This window comes from Podarcis bocagei, assembly GCF_964188305.1.
Source record: "Podarcis bocagei genome assembly, chromosome: 3".
In the NCBI taxonomy this organism is placed as follows: Eukaryota; Metazoa; Chordata; class Lepidosauria; order Squamata; family Lacertidae; genus Podarcis; species Podarcis bocagei.
Window position 1 is genome coordinate 20252719 of NC_138127.1, and position 16148 is coordinate 20268866.

At 42.7% G+C, this 16148-nt stretch overlaps 1 protein-coding gene across 8 annotated transcripts in view; it reads right to left on the reverse strand.

Annotated features, from left to right (window-relative positions):
* The window catches only part of EYS (eyes shut homolog), a 537363-nt gene that overhangs the window by 125376 nt on the left and 395839 nt on the right, over positions 1 to 16148 (reverse strand). For all 8 annotated transcript variants that reach the window (XM_081187035.1, XM_081187037.1, XM_081187041.1 and 5 more), the window contains 2 exons: positions 12151 to 12312; positions 2772 to 2925 (listed from right to left, as the gene is read on the reverse strand). In XM_081187035.1, coding sequence (XP_081043161.1) covers positions 2772 to 2925; positions 12151 to 12312 — 316 coding nt within the window. The remainder of the gene's footprint in view (positions 1 to 2771; positions 2926 to 12150; positions 12313 to 16148) is intronic.

The window sequence follows — 16148 nt, forward strand, 5'->3', positions numbered from 1 at the left end:
CACTGCGCCTCTGTTGAAGGGATATTTTTGGAAACGCTGGATAAGCATTTGCTAAGGCTCCTTTAGGAGGGCAGTTAGCGTCAGAAGACCAATCCTTTTCCAGAGCATGAAGGGTATTGTAATGAAGACATCTGCTCCTCAAGTACTTGTTTAATGAGCTTGAATAGTTGCAGCAATTGCTTTCTTATCTTTGATAGATCATCTTAAAGGAGGTGGAAGACTGTTCTTATACTTAATCCAAGCCAAGTGTTTGAAGAGGCAACATAACCAGGGGGAAGTATCCGTGAATTATGTACTGAATTTAAAGTAAGAAACCAAGACAAAAATGAAAAAAATAAGTATAGACACCTCTATGTATTCTTTGAGTTTGTTTGAAGCACCCATTCTTTACTTTTATTCAATTTAGGTTTACTGGCAAAATGAGAGAAGCTCAACAATCTATATGCTGCTATTATGTTTGGCATGGATACACTGGTACTCTTTGGCTTTTGTTGCAGGAAATATTTGCTGTTGGCATAACAGATTAAAATGCTGTTAAATGGCCACATACACATTTTGGAGAACCATGGACTATTTTCTTTCCCTTTCACAATGGGAAACTAAGAATTCGGTCCTGTATACCTGAAGGAGCGTCTCCACCCCCATCGTTCAGCCTGGAAACTGAGATCCAGCGCCGAGGGCCTTCTGGCGGTTCCCTCACTGTGAGAAGTGAGGTCACAGGGAACCAGGCAGAGGGCCTTCTCGATAGTGGCACCTGCCCTGTGGAACGCCCTCCCATCAGATGTCAAGGAAATAAGCAACTATCCTGCTTTTAAAAGACATCTGAAGGCAGCCCTGTTTAGGGAAGTTTTTAATGTTTAATGCTGTATTGTGTTTTTAATATAGAGTGGCTGCGGAAACCTAGCCAGATGGACGGGATATAAATAATAAATTATTATTATATTATTATGATAGTCCAGATGTTATGGAATCCTGCCTGGGACTATGTTTCAGTTATTTCTGGCCTTCATACTTTAGAAATGGTCTTAACTGGAAGGCAACAATACTCCCAAATAGACTTCAGTACTGAGACACCTTGGGAAGAAGTGATACTTGACAAAACAGGGCTCAAAAAATGCATTCTGAGTGTATTTGGTCCTCCTGCTTGGAATGTTCTCATAGTAATCTAAAAATGAAAGGGCAGATCTTACCCACACTTTGATCCTTAAAACTTTCTGGCTGGTCCCACACAAACTCAGTCCTTCGATCAGAGCACAACCAAATTCCTCTAACAAACCATGCTGACGGGAGTGTGGGAAACACTTACTAGCTCAGCTAATCCACTGAAGGCCTTATAATGTTCTCAGTTGCACACTATGTCCTTTGTTCACTCTGGTTCATGCACTTAATGGGGATGAAATATAGCGGTAGAGTAGCAGTGCAAAGCTATACAGTTTACTGTGCAGATAGACTCTACTGGTCAGGTGTGGGTGCCTGATTCCCAGAGCCTGATTTTCTCCATCAAACAAACCCGGAAGAATCAAGAGAACTGTATCTTCCTGCTAACAGACACTCACATCAAGTGCCCTGCTCATTAGAGACTATTGTTGCAGTGGAGCAGAGTGACTGACACAACCCCAACAATCATGGAGACCATGCAATTTCAACATTACCTAGCTAAACGTATTATCTGGTGTCAGGTGTGTGTGTGTGTGTGTGTGTGTGTGTGTGTGTGTGTGTGTGTGATTGAGACAAATTTTGTACCTGCCCAGTGCAGTTCAGTTTGAGAGATTAATCAAAGTCTAGCACGCCAAACATCTGCTCCAATACAGCTATCTGGGACACCACCATAATATTCACACAAAGCAACACAGCGCCAGATATAAGCTTTCCTACAGATTTAAGAGGTGGTTGAGAAAGCTGTACTGGGAGCCTGTGAACTGATTAGCCTAATACACAATAAAATAGTAAAAGAAGCTGATTTTTAAATGTATCTTTTGAAAAACCTGTAGCCATGCATCCCAAAGTAATAGCGGCTTGCAGGGTATGATTTCAAAGGTGAAAAGAGAGGGCTGAGGAAAGAGAGTTTCTCCTCATTGTGGTCTACTTTGAAGGCAGTCTAGTCTCTACTTCAAAGCTGATCATTTTCATGACTTTCAAGTTACATTATCTGCCTGGGCACATTTTGGCAAGGAAATTATAATATAATCACAGAATAACATCCCGACATTTGGAGACAGCTTGCCCATGTGTACCCCTACGCCATCACCCTGTGATATCTATCAAAGGAAGCTACTTTATACCAGGTCAGACCACATGCCTATTTATCCCTGTATTGCTTGTTCTGACCGATGGGGAACCCGTGGCCTTCCATAGGATGTCAGACCACAACTCCCATAATCCTTGACCACTGGCAAGGGTGGCTGGGGCTTATGGGAGTTGGAGTCCAACAACATCTGCAGGGCTAGTTGGAGCTGAATTGGAATTGAATGACATCTAGAAGGCTGCTGGTTCCCTCCCTCTACTCTATAGAGTCTCAGGCAAGGAGCCTTTCACATTATCTGCTATTCATTCCTTTAACTTGAGAGGCCAGGGGTGGAACCAGGAAACTATTGCATTCAAAGTAACATGTTTACCACTGATCCTTATAATCCCAACCCAAAGAAGCATTTTTTTCCTCTATTTAGAAGCATGCTTGGTCTTCATTTTTAATGTTTTTGGGTTTCTCAGCAACAAATAAACACAGTTATACTGTGCAAGTCTCGCTTCAACAAAGCATAGGAAATCCATACCTGACTGTGATCGGCACAAGGGCATCTCTGCTAATGGAGTGATTGACAGTTGCCGTCAGAATGTCCTGCGAAGCGCTACAGCCAAGCTGAGCTGTTGGTCTGCCATCTTCAAGGTAAAGGTGAAGAAAATGTCCTCTGGCATGCTCATCACCGGCTTTAAAATACAACAAAATAATTTAGGGAAAAGAGCATAAATAGCTGAAAGCAAAAGGAGGAAAGGAAAGAAAGATGGAGGAGCCAAACAGCAAAAAAAGTAATTTCTGAAAGATCAAATTATGCACACAGGTTGCTAATTATATGTTTTCAGTGAGAGCTCAATGATGCTCAGCAAACACTATTCTCTTTGGACACTTCTGCTATCAGGCATGATGATTATGCAGTAATGACAGGAAAACAAACTAATGCTGCTTGTACATTAGAAAGCCCCCAGCACGTACTATTATTATAGAATTGATGGTTCTGCCCATATGAAAGGTATTTGCCTGGAAACCATGCATACACTGCTTTGTATTCCATGATGAAAAAGAGGCATGATATAAATGTAAGTATGCATAAACACATTATTGGGAGGGGAAAGTCTTATGAATAAATAATTGAATCAAGGTATTTCTGTCCTATGCTTTTGAATTATGGTGCTGGAGGAGACTCTTGAGAGTCCCATGGACTGCAAGAAGATTAAACCTATCCATTATGAAGGAAATCAGCCCTGAGTGCTCACTGGAAGGACAGATCCTGAAGTTGAGGCTCCAATACTTTGGCCACCTCATGAGAAGAGAACACATCCTGGAAAAGACCCTGATGTTGGGAAAGATGGGGGGCACAAGGAGAAGGGGACGACAGAGGACGAGATGGTTGGAAAGTGTTCTTGAAGCTACTAGTATGAGTTTGACCAAACTGCGGGAGGCAATGGAAGACAGGAGTGCCTGGCGTGCTCTGGTCCATGGGGTCACGAAGAGTCGGACACCACTAAACGACTAAACAACAAAAAATTATGTCCTTGCATTTTAGAAAGTACCTGGTGATAAGTCTACTGGACTAGTTGTGCCAGCTGTTCTTGTTAAAGTTAGCTTCTTGTTAGCTTCTAGGCTCTAAATTAATTTTCTATGAATTGTATACCGCCAGTTCTATCCTCTCCACCCTTATTAATTTTTTTAAAAAATAGTCCATTCAGCTGGCAGCTAGTATAAATGTCTATAAACAGCCATCATTTAAGGCTCCTAATATTGTGCAACTGATCAACCAGCCTTCAGATATATAAAGAAGTGCTTCTCAACAATGATTTGGAGCTGCTGAGTTAAGTGGCACAGTTCAATTTATTGTTGTGATAATCTGCCCACAGTCAATAATGGTCTCCTTTAAAACAATGATTATTTAGCTGAGAAGGCTTTTGTCTACCATGTCAGTAAAAGTGACACTTTTTAAAGTCATTTACGTTTATATATACACTTGTAAAATTTTACACCAACAACTGAAAATTAAAGTGCTAAACCAATCAGTCAAATCTATTCAGCGTGTTCCACTCCTGCTGAGCTTGTGCTTTGAGCAGAATGGAGTAATAGTTTAAATGGTCTAGGCCAAGGGGGCCATTGCAGTGCCATTTGGGTGGTGATCAAAATCAAGATAAATTAGTTTTTAGCCTTCACAGCAAAAGCTCACCATCAACTGCTCTAAAGGAAAAGTGATACTTTTTAGACACAGACTTCAGAAACATAAAGAGGTGCTAGCTGGCCAGCTGATAAAGCTTATGAAGACCTTTAACTGCCTGGACTTGTGTTTCCAGAGAAATTGCAATGAAAGGCCAATTTACAAGCCATTAAATTAGAATCTTCTTACACTTACAGAGCTGTACAACATTTCTGCAGGAGAAGTGGGAAGAGCAGCCTACTGAGAGGTCTCCCAAAACCTGGCACCAGCATTGAGACTGAGCGGAGCAATAAATATAATAATTCAGGAGCTGGGATCTGAATAACAATTCCATTAGAAATATTTGGATCATCCTACACCCCAGTGTATAACACACACACACACACACACACACACACACACACACACACACATTTACATTACATTTTGTGTTTTGCCACGCTGCATAGTTTTGGAAAAGGCATGGTATAAACCCATTAAAAATAATATATGCAGAAATATGACTTATGGTCAGGGACATGGATAGGAAAAAATTACTTGGCTGTTTTCAATTGGTCCTCCAGCTCAGCCACAGCTGCTTTTCATGGCCATAAAAAGTAGAAGGTGAGGATGTTTGCTTCTGATATTCTATTTTCTGATCCCAACTATGAGGCATTTCCATCAGCAGAAAAGGCTGTCACTGAACCACCATTTCTTAAAGGAGTGGGTATGATTCACCTCCTGGGATGGGGTCAAATGTCTGCTCCAAAATCTTTATTGTATGTGCTTTGTGGCAGAGCCTCAGTTCTTTTCCAAAGGAAACACACAAAAAGTTAAACGTTTGTTCCGCGGTTCTACTTCCCATGGCAAAAACCTTTCAACATGCACAACACCTGACACATTCTTCATCTTATCCTTCCCCTCCTTTGTTGATTCTTCTAATAAGGTATATTTTTCTTTCATTCTCCACTTTATCTGTGTCCTTATTCTCCCCACACACCCCATAATTATTTCATAGGAAAATATAGCTCTTTTAAGGCAGAAACCAATGACTAATCAGGACTGAGGGGATCTGTTATGCAATACATAAAAGGTTACAAATTTTGGTTGAACTATGTGTTTTGGAATATTTATTTATTTATTTTGATGAAGTAAACCAGAAACATACAGACAAAGGAAAGCAACAACTGGAAAGATTCCCCTACAATACTCCAAACTCCAGAGCTAGTACCTACTTCCTCTGGCTGTCTTGTCTCTTGATCAGCCTCTGCAGCATTCCTATCTTCTTCCCTCATTTTTCACAGCATAGCTCTGAGTGGCTAACCTCGTGTCCTCCAGATGCAGTTGGACTACAACGCCCACCATCAATGTTGGCAGGGGTGGATGGGAGTCAGAGTCCAACAATATCTCAAGACATTCTGCCCCTTTCTCCTGCCTTGCTGCCTTTAGTCTCCCCACTCCCGTGACATCAAGGCCACTTCTGGACCTCAGCCTGCCTCAGTCTGAGCATTTCATCCCAGCCATGCCGACAACTGCCCCTTCCCACATGGATACGGCCTGCAGTTGCAAACACCGGTGGTTTCCGCTGCAAATGAACATTCCATGCCCCCATACCAGCTCAGCTATTGAGTGTCAGAGACGTCACCTGAAGGAGCCAAGGCAAATAATGCTGCTAATAAATAGCAAATAACTCTGTACAAGATCATGCTCTTAGGCTGAAATCCTATGCTCGTGTTTTGGTGTAAGCCGCACTGATTTTTGCAGCACCTACAGTGATACCCCGCAAGACGAACGCCTCGCAAGACGGAAAACCCGCTAGACGAAAGGGTTTTCCGTTTTGGAGGTGCTTCGCAAAACGAATTTCCCTATGGGCTTGCCTCGCAAGACGACAGCCCATAGGGAAATCTCCGGGACAGCGGGGAAGCGCAGCGCGTCTTCCCCACTGTCCTCGGACCTCCTCCCGCCGCGCGGCATCGGAACGAAGCTCCAATGCCGGGCGGGGGGGGGACGCCTCCTCCCGGCGCGCGGCATCGGAACGAAGCTCCGATGCCGGGCGGGGGGGGGGGAACGCCTCCTCCCGGCGCGCGGCATCGGAACGAAGCTCCGATGCCGGGCGGGGGGGGGGGAACGCCTCCTCCCGGCGCGCGGCATCGGAACGAAGCTCCGATGCCGGGCGGGGGGGGGGAACGCCTCCTCCCGGCGCGCGGCATCGGAACAAAGCTCCGATGCCGGGCGGGGGGGGGAACGCCTCCTCCCGGCGCGCGGCATCGAAACGAAGCTCCGATGCCGGGCGGGGGGGGGGGAACGCCTCCTCCCGGCGCCCAGCTTCGGATGGCTTTCCTGAAGACTTGGGGTGGGAGGAGGGTTTTCCTTCCCACCGCCAACATTCAGAATGCTGTTCTGAATGTTGGCGGCGGGGAGGAAAAACCCTCCTCCCACGCAAGCCCCGGGAGCAGAGGGAAAGCGCTGCGCGCCTTCCCCTCTGTTCCCGTACCTGTCCTGAAGGCTTGCGGTGCAGAGAAAAGCCCTTCTCCGCACCGCCAGCCTGGCAAGCGGTTTCCCTAGGAACGCATTAATTGATTTTCAATGCATTCCTATGGGAAACCGTGCTTCGCAAGACGAAAAACTCGCAAGAAGAAAAAACTTGCGGAACCAATTAATTTCGTCTTGCGAGGCACCACTGTATTTCCAAGTGAACATTTGCAAGGAAGACTCTCCCACATTACCTGCTTTCTGAATTACACGATGGTCCCTGCAATAATTCTCATGACTAAGTGCATAATGGTAAAGTGTCATGTGAATGTTTCACCTATAAGGAAGCGTTTGCTGAAAAAACTCAGAAACCACCTTGTGTAATCTTTAGGAGTTTGTGAAATCACCATCTGGCTCTACTGTGCTTTTTTTAGTACTCTACTGGTGCTGTGGAGTCATCTTGAGAAATGCAGGATCCCTGCAGAGCCGACAGCTGTTATGGCTTTGCCTAGGGGCTGCAGGCTGACAGCTCCACAGGGAACAGCTGGATACAAGATAGCAATGCACATGAGAGTCAAAGCTCCATGGGGAGATGGCCCACTAGTCCAAAGGCATATAGCACAGTGGAGTGAAACAACAAAGGAAGTCACTGTACACAAGGCACTGCAGTTTGTGGTACTGTACTACCGTCCAATGCAGCAATTTAGAATCCACCCCCACTGTTAATTCCTGATGTTTCTTTATATCTCATGAATGTGCGCAATCTACAGCCAACAACTTCTAGCCATGTTAGTCTCCCATGGCAAAAACAAAGTCTTGCAAGACTGCATCAAAAGAAGCAAAAAAGCTTCTACTATACTACAGCATAGCTGTTCATCTTTAAGGTACTGTAAGACTCCTTGCTCTTTTTACAATCAAGAAACCAATGGAAGAAAAATTATTATAGGTGGGTTGCCTGTCTTCTCCAGACAGATTCATTATATCCTAGGAGGGGAATGGCACAAAATTAAATGATGATGTTTCCCCTGTTTTACTCTTTGCTGGCCTGGAACTATTTTATTTATTTAAAATATTTATATATACCACTGTTATATATACCACTCTCCTATTTTGAAATTAGTAGAATTTAAGCTGTCTACTTACATTTCAAAACCATTGTTGTATCCATTTGTGACTATTTCCCCCCGCCCCCCTTATAGCTAGAAGAATATATATATTTGTCCCAGTCCAGAACAAATATTCGAGGACAAACAATATTATTTCATTTGAAGCAAATCCTAAATTGAAAGCGAGCTTTATGGGGTGCAATCCAGATCTTTCCCCTGCACAAGCAGAAAGTGCCCACACATTTTCTCCTTCAGGTGGTAGCTTCTTGTTCCTTACAGAGTGCACCTCTTGATTTGGGCACTGTAATTTTCCAGCAGGCATGAATGGCTGCTCCTGCATGGAATTAGATCATTTCAGAGAATGTAGCGATCAAATCACAGAATGACAGTACCATAAAAGCTTTTCTGACCAATCTATTTATAGTGGACACAACCTCAACCACGCCTTCTAAATCGGGCCCGCGGACGGTCCAGGAACCAGTGTGTTTTTACATGAGTAGAATGTGTGCTTTTATTTAAAATGCATCTCTGGGTTATTTGTGGGGCCTGCCTGGTGTTTTTACGTGAGTAGAATGTGTGCTTTTATTTAAAATTCATCTCTGGGTTATTTGTAGGGCATAGGAATTCGTTCATTTCCCTCCAAAATATAGTCTGGCCCCCCACAAGGTCTGAAGGACAGTGGACTGGCCCCCTGCTGAAAACGTTTGCTGACCCCTGTAATTAGACCCACCTCCATGGTGGTCTTGTGGTACTCCAGTAATGTTTACACAAATTGTACTATGTGGCACAATATCATGGCCAATTCTATATGAATCAGATTTCACTGCTGGGTAAACGTCATTTCACATGAGTGCATGGCAGTGCCTCATTTCCTGCTGCTGTATGCACTGGTCTAGTCAATTTACCCCCAAAAAGGCACTGGTTTCATTATGGCTTGTCTAGTCTTTCCAGTTTCTCCTCTGTCACTGCTTAGTTATGTGCGGGTCTGCCGAGTGAACAAAAAAATAATAAATAAATAAATAAATAAATGATGAGGTTCCAGGCCCACAGCCACCAGGCAGCCTGGACTCTTTGAGCTTTCACTTTTTCAATAAAAAGTAAGTCACTAGGCCTCATGGAAGGGAAGATATGAAGGGAAACGTGCAAGCAAATTTCTAAGTGATTTCCTTGAGATGAGCCGGCCTGGATGCTTTTCAGCTTTTTTAGGCAGGCATAATGTCAGAGCTGTGACTGACAAGTCAGTGGTTTGGTTACCAGGCAGCAGGAATCCCTAGGGTCTTAAGTAGCTGCCATTCCCTCTTCTCACTAAATGAACCCCCTACCTGCTCCAGTGTGATTTTCTTACACTTTGAATCTCTAGTTTAAAGTTCTACTTTTTCCTCTTATCTCTCTTCACCCTTGGACCTAATCCTGAGTAAATGGGTATAGGATTGCAGCCTTGGCTTTCTTGTAAGGGCCAAAAGGGTCACTTTCAACGCAGAACAGAATTTAAATACAGTTATAAAAATATGTTATGAAGGAAGGTTATGATATGAAATATTTTAAACACATTTAAATTATTAATGTTTAAAAAACCCATAATATTTTAAAATCCTCAGTGGTTCTGCTATTGGAACAGAGTAGTGGGAAAAGGAAGTATTTTTTATTTATTTTTACTGAATAGCTAAGAAAATAAATAAACCATTTCAAAAATAAAAGCAGACCACATTGCTTTCCACAGTTCCCCACCCTCAGGGGTTACAGGCCTAAGAGAACTCCTTTTGGGAATTGTTCCCCTGTGCACACTAGCCTGGATGTAAGTTCAACTGTACATGATTGGGATTTAAGCATCTTAAGTAAACACAAAATAATCAAGTCAGATTATGGTTGGCTGAAATCTTGGAGTTGTACCAATCTGGGGGCAAAAAAACGTTGCCATTTATAGTACAAAGATGCATCACTTTGGTTAGAGGCACCTAAATTTGATGCCTATGCTACAAGGACTAATGGTGTAATCCTATGTCTAATCAGAAGTAAGTCCTTTTAAATTCAGTGGGGCTTACTCCCAAAATAAATGCAGAAAGGATTACAGCATAACCCTATTTACCTGTGAGTCCCCATTTTGCAGCTATTTTACACCTCCTTGTATATCTTCCCAACAACCATATGAGGTAGGTCAAGCTGAGAGTTAGTGACTTGCCGAAGGCAGGTAGTAAATACAGTGGTACCTCAGGTTACATACACTTCAGGTTACAGACTCCGCTAACCCAGAAATAGTGCTTCAGGTGAGAACTTTGCTTCAGGATAAGAACAGAAAACGTGCTCCGGCGATGCAGCGGCAGCAGGAGGCCCCATTAGCTAAAGTGGTGCTTTAGGTTTAGAACAGTTTCAGGTTAAGTATGGACCTCCGGAACGAATTAAGTACTTAACCTGAGGTACCACTGTACAAAATTTTAAACTACACATTTTTGTTGTTACTTATAAATATGGGCAAGCTGATTTTAAGTTGTGATGCTGTCAAATGTCAGGAATAGGGATGGAATGGCCTGTCAGTTTCAATGCTCTCAGTTTCTCATTTTTCTAATCTTAAATTCAGTTCTCTACATTTTGTGCTTTTTAAAAAATGCTCACAAAAATCAGTCTAGTGTGAAGTCCTCCTAATAAACCCAATTCTGCACGCAGTTTTGACTAATGCACACATTTCTGCAAGCAATTCTATCTTGACAGAATGAATTTTTGCATGCTATTTTCACCAAAGTCTTTGAACACACACTTTCTCCTAATATATGCATTTTTGCAAAAATTGGTTGGAGAACTGCATCACAAGTTTTCAGGTAAGGGCAAATTCTGAAGTATAGCTCTATACTGTTTTGGAAAGTGTAAATTTGATAGATTTGGCTTTGAATGCATACTGAATCAATTTTCCCTCCCACCCTAATTAGGAGAGGAATGTAGCAATCAAAGCATGCAGGGTAGAGGGAAATGCTTTCCAAACTTCCTTTGTTTTTCTTTCTAGACTTCCTGTTTCTTCACATCTAGTATCTCATCACCTCTTTTTGTTTACATATGCTATATTTCATTTACACAGTTGCAGACGTTACGTTTTATTCGTATATAATCAAGTGAACCAAATGTTTTGTTGATGTTTTCACTCTAACTAGAGTTCTTTGCCTTTTAACTAGGATTTGGGGAAAAAGAGAGAGGCTTGGATTCACAGTTTTTGAGAGCAGAATCCAGTGACAGGATTCTCCCACTTGTAGAGAGATTGGAGTGGGGTACACAGAAAGAAGTGTTTTTCACTGATTTCTCCTTCTCATAACTTGTCTGGTTTGAATGCAATGACTAGCTACGTTGGATCACAAAGCAGGAAAGGCGGGAGGAAAACGGAGCATGTGGGGAAAGGAAGGAGGAGCGTAGCAGCCCAAGACTCATCCCTTTAATGTCAAATCATACATCAGCATTAAGGGGTGTATTCAATGCAGTTCTAAGGTAAATGTCAGTCAGCACAAGGATTTTTCCTTGCATAATGGAACATTCTCCTCCCCTCACTGCATGTGTTCCTTAAATCAATTCTAGGGATTTTCCCAACTTTATGAGAAAGATCTGGGGCATGGGTAGGCAAACTAAGGCCCGGGGGCCGGATCTGGCCCAATCGCCTTCTAAATCCGGCCCGTGGACGGTCCGGTATTCAGTGTGTTTTTACACGAGTAGAATGTGTGCTTTTATTTAAAATGTATCTCTGGGTTATTTGTGGGGCATAGGAATTCGTTTGTTTTCTTTTTCAAAATATAGTCCAGCCCCCCACAAGTTCTGAGGGACCGTGGACCGGCCCCCTGCTGAAAAGGTTTGCTGACCCCTGATCTGGGGAGAAAGCAGGGGGCATACAGGAGAAAATTACAGGTGCATGAATGGAAGTTGTTCTGCTCACATAATTACGTCACCCAAAGTGTCAAAGTATCAGCCTAACCTACCTGGAAGAATTTGTCTTCTCTTTTTAATGTACTGTTCTTTTTATAATCAACTTTTTTTAAAAAAGTGTTTAAATATATGTAACAGAGATAAAACAGTAATTCGTTTAAGTCATGCTCATTCTCCCCTGTTCAATAAAGTTGCTCAGGGTTGCTGTGAGAGTGAAATGAAATAATAATTATGAAGCAATTTGTGCAGCAAAAGCAAAAACAAAACCCTAGGCTACTCACTGTAAAGGAGGGTGCCATTCAAAGCAGTAGTCTTCACTGTCAAGTGAATCATCATTCGGTTCCACTGTGGTCTTGATGCATGTCTGTCCTTAGACAGAGATGTTACAGAAGGTAGTTCCAAATATGAATTCCCGGCGAACGATGGGAAAAATAGGGTTGTATCTAGAACAAAATATTAAAAGGGCAGTCAGTATAAAATTAAATGAAGTTTCATCAACAGAACGTCTCCATGTCATCACTGCCTAAGCATAATTACTCCAAGTCAAAGAAAACTTGTAAGGCCAACCTTTCCCCCAGGATACCTTGCCTGGTTAGAAAGGCTGGCAAGGAAGGACAAACTGGTTTTCAAAAATGGGAGGTTTGATTAGTATCCTTGAGCTTCCTTTACTTCCTCTTGTTTAAGTTCATTATGTTTTTGGCTGCCTGGTGTGTATTCTTCCCCAGTAGGTATACTGGCTGCAATCCTATATACTAGTCGTACTTATAGTTGATAGAAAGATAGATCTCTATACCCCAGATCCAACAAGCCAGAAAGTTGCCCACCTTCATTTAAAATCATATCAAATGTACTGGTATTACTAAGAACCAGAAGCAGATTTCTGGGTGGGTTTTTATTTTGATTATATATTTTGTGGTTTTATATTTTGATTTTGGTGTGTGAACTGTCTTGAGACTTCCGTGTATAGGGCAGTATATAAATTCAATCAATCAATCAATCAATCACTCAATCAATCAATCAATCAATCAAGAAGCTGTTACACTAGCTTCCAAGCATGTGGGTCACATTCCTCAGAACTGGGGCTGTGGAATAACATTTAACTTGGTTAATATTACAGAAACACATTCAAAAAGAAAAGGCTGCGAAAATTAGTCTGATTTTGGCTTGGTGTTTGGAAAACTGGCAAGTGGTCTAACCTGTGCAGCAAGGGAGTGGAACCTGCAGGCCTCCAGATATTGCTGGACTACAATTCCCACCATCCCTGACCACTAGGCATGTTGGCAGGGGGTGATGGAGTCTCTGCCTTATCTAAAACGCTCATGTGACCATCCTCCAGTAACTTTGATTGGCTGCTCCTGTGCTGATAGATCTACACTCCATTCTGTAACTTTGTCTAACATATTAGCAGGAAGGTGGGTGGGTTGCCATGGTAACAATGGCCTGCCCTCCTTTGTGACATCTCCTGCTTCTCCCTTAAAAGCCACCAACTACAGGTGTCCATTGTGGGTTAGCGAGAAGAGAGGTGTGTAGGTGCAGTTGGTGGTAAGAGAGAAAGCAGAGGATTTGGATTTTCTTCTGATTTTGAATGTTTAAAGAGGAGGCGGAGCCAGCATCAAGCATGCGGTCAGTTCCAGACCTTCAGGAAGAAGAAGGAAGGTTCAGCAGACTTTTCCTTCGCGGAACAGAGTGGCTCAGACGACTGAGAAGCGCAATGCAGCTCAAAAAGAGCAACAAAGTGGCCCCGCTCCAGCCCAAGGAGCAGCCTCCTGTGGCACCACTTGTGACAAAGCTCTTCAAGAGCTTTCCAGACCTCGAGAAGGCAATAGCCCGAAACCAGGCCCGTATTAGGCCAGCACCTGAAGAAGACATAATTGTAGAAGATCTGGAATGAGTGTCCGGCGTGACGGGTCAAGGGAAGGCGCTCCGCTTTGGAAGAGTTAAAAGGGAGTAAGGGAAGAACGAGGGCAATGAGATCAAGGTAACCCTCCAGCCTCTCCTGAGCTGCAGAGGCTCAGGGCAGAGAGACAAAGGGAACTAAGTTCCCGCAGGAGGAATGCTCGCCTCCAGGCCAGGAGAGGCGAGTCACCAGAGGATCGGGGCCACCCTATGCCTCAGGGCAGATAAAAGCCGGCCAGCCCCAGTCCCAAGTTGCGGGAGCAACATTGTTGGTTGCTAGTTCCTGCCCGAACCTGTCCTGCTTTCCTGCCTGAGCTCCTGACCCGCCCTGGCTCCCTGCTTGCAAGCCTGTTCCTGACTTCACCCGACTCCCTGCCCTGCACCCAGCTTCAGCTACTACGGACTGCCTCCACGTTGCACCTTTGACCACGGACCGGACTTGGACCTCGCCTCTCGGGTAACCCCGAGCACAACGAGGAAGGAGGGAGAAAGGATTGAAGAGAAGCGAAAATGGCAGGGACAAAAGGCTGACTGCTGACTCACCCTTACTGTGCGAGGAAGAAACCAGAAACAATTAAAAAAAATTGTCCTTTTGGAGATGATGTCTATTTCTTTTTGTGTATCTTGTTGGTGCGTAAGCATAAATAAAGCAAAAACAATATGTTTGTCAGGCTGTTGGTTTTTTGTTGTTGTTGTTTTTGTATTCTCATTTTATATTGTTACATTGTGAACCTCCCTGTGATTTTTGGATGAAGGGCGGTATAGAAATTTAATAATGAATGAATGAAAGGAAGCATGTGTGTGCTCCTCAGCTACATGGTGCCCTATACAGAGGCTTCCAGGCTCACTGAAAACATTATTGGTTGTGCTTTTCTTCTTGGGCCCAGCCACAAGTCTTAGGGAGGGTTATTGTTCTTCTTTGTTTTTTTTATATCGTGAACCAATCTGTGATCTTTGGGTGAAGGGTAGTATAGAAATAGAAACAGAACAACAACAACCACCACCACCTGCCTCTAGGAGGTTAAAATTGAGACTCAAATCTTATGGAGAACTATTCCATCCATAGAATATACAGCGTTCAAGGATATTGCTGATGAATTCGGCTCGGTATCTTCTGACTTGTGTTTTTTAAAATAAATAAATAAATAAATAAATATGCATCTTTTTTAAATACCAATTTCTATATACAAACCCACCCCCTGCTTTTAAACTCTAGTAATCAGATCTCATAGCAGCTGGGTCAGTAGCCCTTCCATTTCTTAATCTGCAAGCACCTTCCAGCAAAAAGCAATCCAATTTGCAAAGGTGCAAGTTTGGCAGTAATAACACATTCAAAGTAAATGCACTTTCCATGATTAAATCTTTAACCGGTTCTTGGCAAATGGTAAATTAACTTGTTTTATACACTCATCTGAATCAAAATGAATGCTACCAAAATGAAAGTCCATTTAATGCACATTCATCCTTTCACCAAGATATTTGCAGCTCTGCAAGCATCATTATGTTGTTCTTAATGCTTTCCAAAGCCAGTTTTATTACGATCATTATTAATGTCCTCAGTATATTTTACTACGCCTTGGTAATGACCCTTGAGAGCTGCCATAAAGATAAATTAGCATATTATCTGCATATATTGTGATGGTGGGATGTAGTCAAAACTATAAAACGGCTATATGTAAAGACAGAACCGCCATCCAAAGACAGACTCAGCAGCAGAGCACTCTTATTCCATAGAGGTACAGCTGCTGGAATAATAAAAGAATCTCAATGTCTGAAAAAGCTACTCTTTGTTGCCACATATTGCCCATCAAAATGATTAATCGTACCAGATACTTTAATGAAACAAATTCATAGATTAGAAATGTAGTTGACAGCTCAGTTTAAATGCCTGCATAGCTGATGAAGCGGTATTTCGCTGTACTTTCAGGTGGAATTCCTATGAAGCAAAATCCCCCCCCCCCCATATCCATCTGCTTGACTTATACATGTGACCGGAACAACTGCTAATAAGCTACATTTTCTTTCTTTAAAAAATACATGAATTCAATAGGGCTCTCATGGTTCTCTGGAATTTAAAAAATGGTGTCCTTACTTTTTTGCATTCACTTTAAACAATATTAGTATTGTTGGATATTGAAATCAGCACTGTGGGCTATCCATAATGTACTGTAGAAGTTAATCCACAAATTTAGTGCATTTAAGAGTACAGTGGTACCTCAGGTTACATACGCTTCAGGTTACATACGCTTCAGGTTACAGACTCCGCTAACAATGACTAATCAGGATCAAGGGGATCTGTTATGCAATACATAAAAGTTTACAATTTTTGGTTGAACTATGTGTTTTGGAATATTTATTTATTTATTTATTTACAGTGGTACCT